The sequence below is a fragment of the Scomber japonicus genome, chromosome 12, assembly GCF_027409825.1.
Source record: "Scomber japonicus isolate fScoJap1 chromosome 12, fScoJap1.pri, whole genome shotgun sequence".
NCBI lineage: Eukaryota > Metazoa > Chordata > Actinopteri > Scombriformes > Scombridae > Scomber > Scomber japonicus.
The window spans coordinates 35,008,221-35,011,132 of NC_070589.1; the positions used below are offsets into that span (position 1 = coordinate 35,008,221).

General features: G+C 40.1%; 1 gene segment (V, D, J or C); it reads right to left on the minus strand.

Annotated features, from left to right (window-relative positions):
* Positions 1-1,746: 1,746 nt before the first annotated feature.
* On the minus strand, positions 1,747-2,217 carry LOC128369835 (T cell receptor alpha variable 38-2/delta variable 8-like; the record flags this gene model as incomplete). The annotated part of the segment is given in 2 exon segments: positions 1,747-2,081; positions 2,172-2,217. Coding segments are annotated over 2 exon segments (381 nt in total), but the record flags the coding sequence as incomplete, so codon positions are not given.
* Between the last annotated feature and the right edge of the window lie 695 nt (positions 2,218-2,912).

A 2,912-nucleotide genomic window follows, 5' to 3' on the forward strand; every position in this document is an offset into this window, starting at 1 on the left:
TGAATCATTCATGTCAGTTAGTCTGCAAGAGATGTTAAAAGAGACTCAACAGAGGTTCTTGATTTTTACTGTCATCTTTGATCATTTTAAAATGCATTAAAAAGCCAACATGTTGTTTCTGTTTGTGAATTGACTTCCACAAAATCATCCAGCTGTGAAAAACAGATATGTGGTTAATACATCAGGTAAAATGAGACTTTGATCTGTGTTCTAACACTCACCTATAAAGTGAGATAAAAGTATAAAGAGGTAAAGCAACATGTCTTTGGAGTTGTTGAAAGCAAACAGACAGCAGATGATCAATGTTCTTCCACTGCAGTAGAATGAAGAAACTAAACAGCCTCTCTGCTGCACAGCCCTTCTCCTCAGCATCAAGCTGATTGGGATTTGACTTCCTCAAACATTTCTGCTCTGGAGACAGAAATAATCTCATTGGTTGAGTTGAACCTCAGTGGGCGGGACAACCCTCTTGTTATGTGATAAAAAGAGGATGTGATGGTGACAAGCTCTGAGATGTTCACTACAGCAAGTAGCTTGGAAAGGTTTAGAAAGGATCAAGGAACTATTGTGTTTGATGGTGTCTTGTGTTTGAAGCATCATCCAGCTGGTTTGTCATTGATGTGGATTTGCTGCTCATGTGAATCCTCCCACAGTGTTTCATTAGCAGCTGTAACCACAGTGACTCTGATAAAACAGGAATTAGCAGAATCCATCTGATATGAAGCTGTGGTTTGAATACCACTTCCCTCCTCTTTGAAGAGTAGTCACATATCTGTGTTCAGGTTTTTGTACAGCCTCTTCTACACTTTCTATCACTGTGTTTCTAGAGCACAGTAGTACAGAGCAGAGTCTGCCAGGGTTAGTGTCTGTATGGTCAGCTCAGTTGATGTTGGCGATGTTTTGGATCCATATCTATCTCTTTTATTAGCAGGAATATATTGAGAACTGCTCCATGATTTTGCTCCTTTATAGAGTATAAACTCAGGTGCCTGAAGGTCAGAATGATGTTTGTACCAGTAAAGTAAAGCACCCCCTGCAGTTGTCTCATATGTACATGTGAGTGTGACAGGTTCTCCTTCTCTTGTACTGACTTCATGTTGATGAGGATAGATTTTGTCTCCAGCTATTAGTCCTGGAAAAAGTAGAGAAAATGAAGCCATTAGACTAACATTGTTGATGAGGCTGAGAGGAGAAGACAGTGGAAAATGTCAACTGTACAGTGTTACTCTGTGGACACAAACTGATCAACTGTTCATTTGACTGATTTCTATAGAAATCATCTTCCAAGGTGTTACCTAGTGAAGGAAACATGTTGTATTAAAGTTGTGTTCCAGAGTGAAATATCCATCATTTGTAAAATATCACACAATGACAAAAACATACCAACCTACAAGAGTTGAAAAGAGTAAAATGACAGCGAGTGTTTCCATGTTTCCAGAAGTGAAATGCTGTAACTGAATGTTCAGTGTGAATAAGTGTTGAGTGGTTTTGTGAGTTGTGTTTGGTCTGATGTTCACAGCTGGAATCAAACAGCTCTCTGCCATGCAGCCACCTCTGCAGTCAGTAGGAGGAGACTCATATGTCAAATTACATTCATTTCTAAAAGTCTTCATCACAGCTGTGTCTCATGAGGGAAAAGAATCTAGACTGTTTGATAGCAAATCTCTAAAGTTTAACAGTGTGTGACTCCCTCTAGTGGATGTTGTGGAGTATTCTGTTGTCTTTGCTCCAAAGGTTTTTGTACAGAGTTTTGGCGTTTCCTGTCACTGTGGGCCTCAGAGCACAGTAGTACACAGCAGAGTCAGACAGCTGCAGCTTCTGGATCTTCAGAGGAACTGATCTTGAGGTTGAATTCAAAGTTGATGAAAATCTTTCCTTGAACTCATCTACTGTGTTCCCGTTATCCAGTATAACGCGGCTCAGGATGAATTTGGGTCTGTTGTTTCCGTCCTGTTTGTACCAGAAGAGGTAATTACTTGTTGAACTGGTTTTATATTGACATTCAAGTGTTACTGTCTCTCCCTTAGTAGCAGTCACATCTCCTTTTGGCTGCAGCACGTTGTCTTGTTGTGCTCTGCATTCTGTAAAACAGCAACAAACAGTATCAGTGAGCTGTTAAAGAATTATGTCAATGTTGGATTGATATGACAGAAACAGAGCTGTGTTCATACCAAGGCACATAGCAGCCAGCAACACTGAGATGAACAGAGACGTCATATCTGCAGTGTTGAGTAACTCTGAGCTACAGCGAGTATAAAGAAGACTCTGATCTCTGTTTAGTCTTCATCAACACTAAGTTGGTGGATTTAAAGGAGGAGTCTGATCACAGTGACAGAGCTCATTCACAGCCCTGTGTTATTCCTCCTACTGACAACTTTACACTAAACACATGTTTGTGCCTCTCTCCTTTCCTAGCATAGCTTGTCTTGTATGTTTTCATCACTGGAGATTTAATGTTTGAATATAAATGACAGTTTAGTGTCTTTTGGTTCTCTGCAGCTGTCAGAGGTCAAATGTAAAGATGGTGGAGTTGTTTTTATAAATCAGCTGATTGTAAACTTGGTCAAAGCTTCAGCTGTTAAAGTGTAGCCCTGTTGAGTTTATGATGTGTGAGAATATAAATGAACAGTAATGTCAGAGTTGAATGCTTCAGTGTGTATTCATGGTGTAGCTCAACATGTTACTGAGGATAATGAACAATGGACGGAGCTCATTGTGGCCTAATGGCCCACAGGGAACAAAGAGGATGAAGTCAGTCAGTAAGTGTTCATTTATTCTGTTTGATGGTGTCTTGTGGTTACACCAGTATTGGAAGACACTGGCTTCCTGTCTGTTTCAGGATTGATTTCAAGATTTTCTTGTTTTGTTTTTAAGGTCTTAAATGGGCTGGTGCCTCCTTACCGAGCACAACT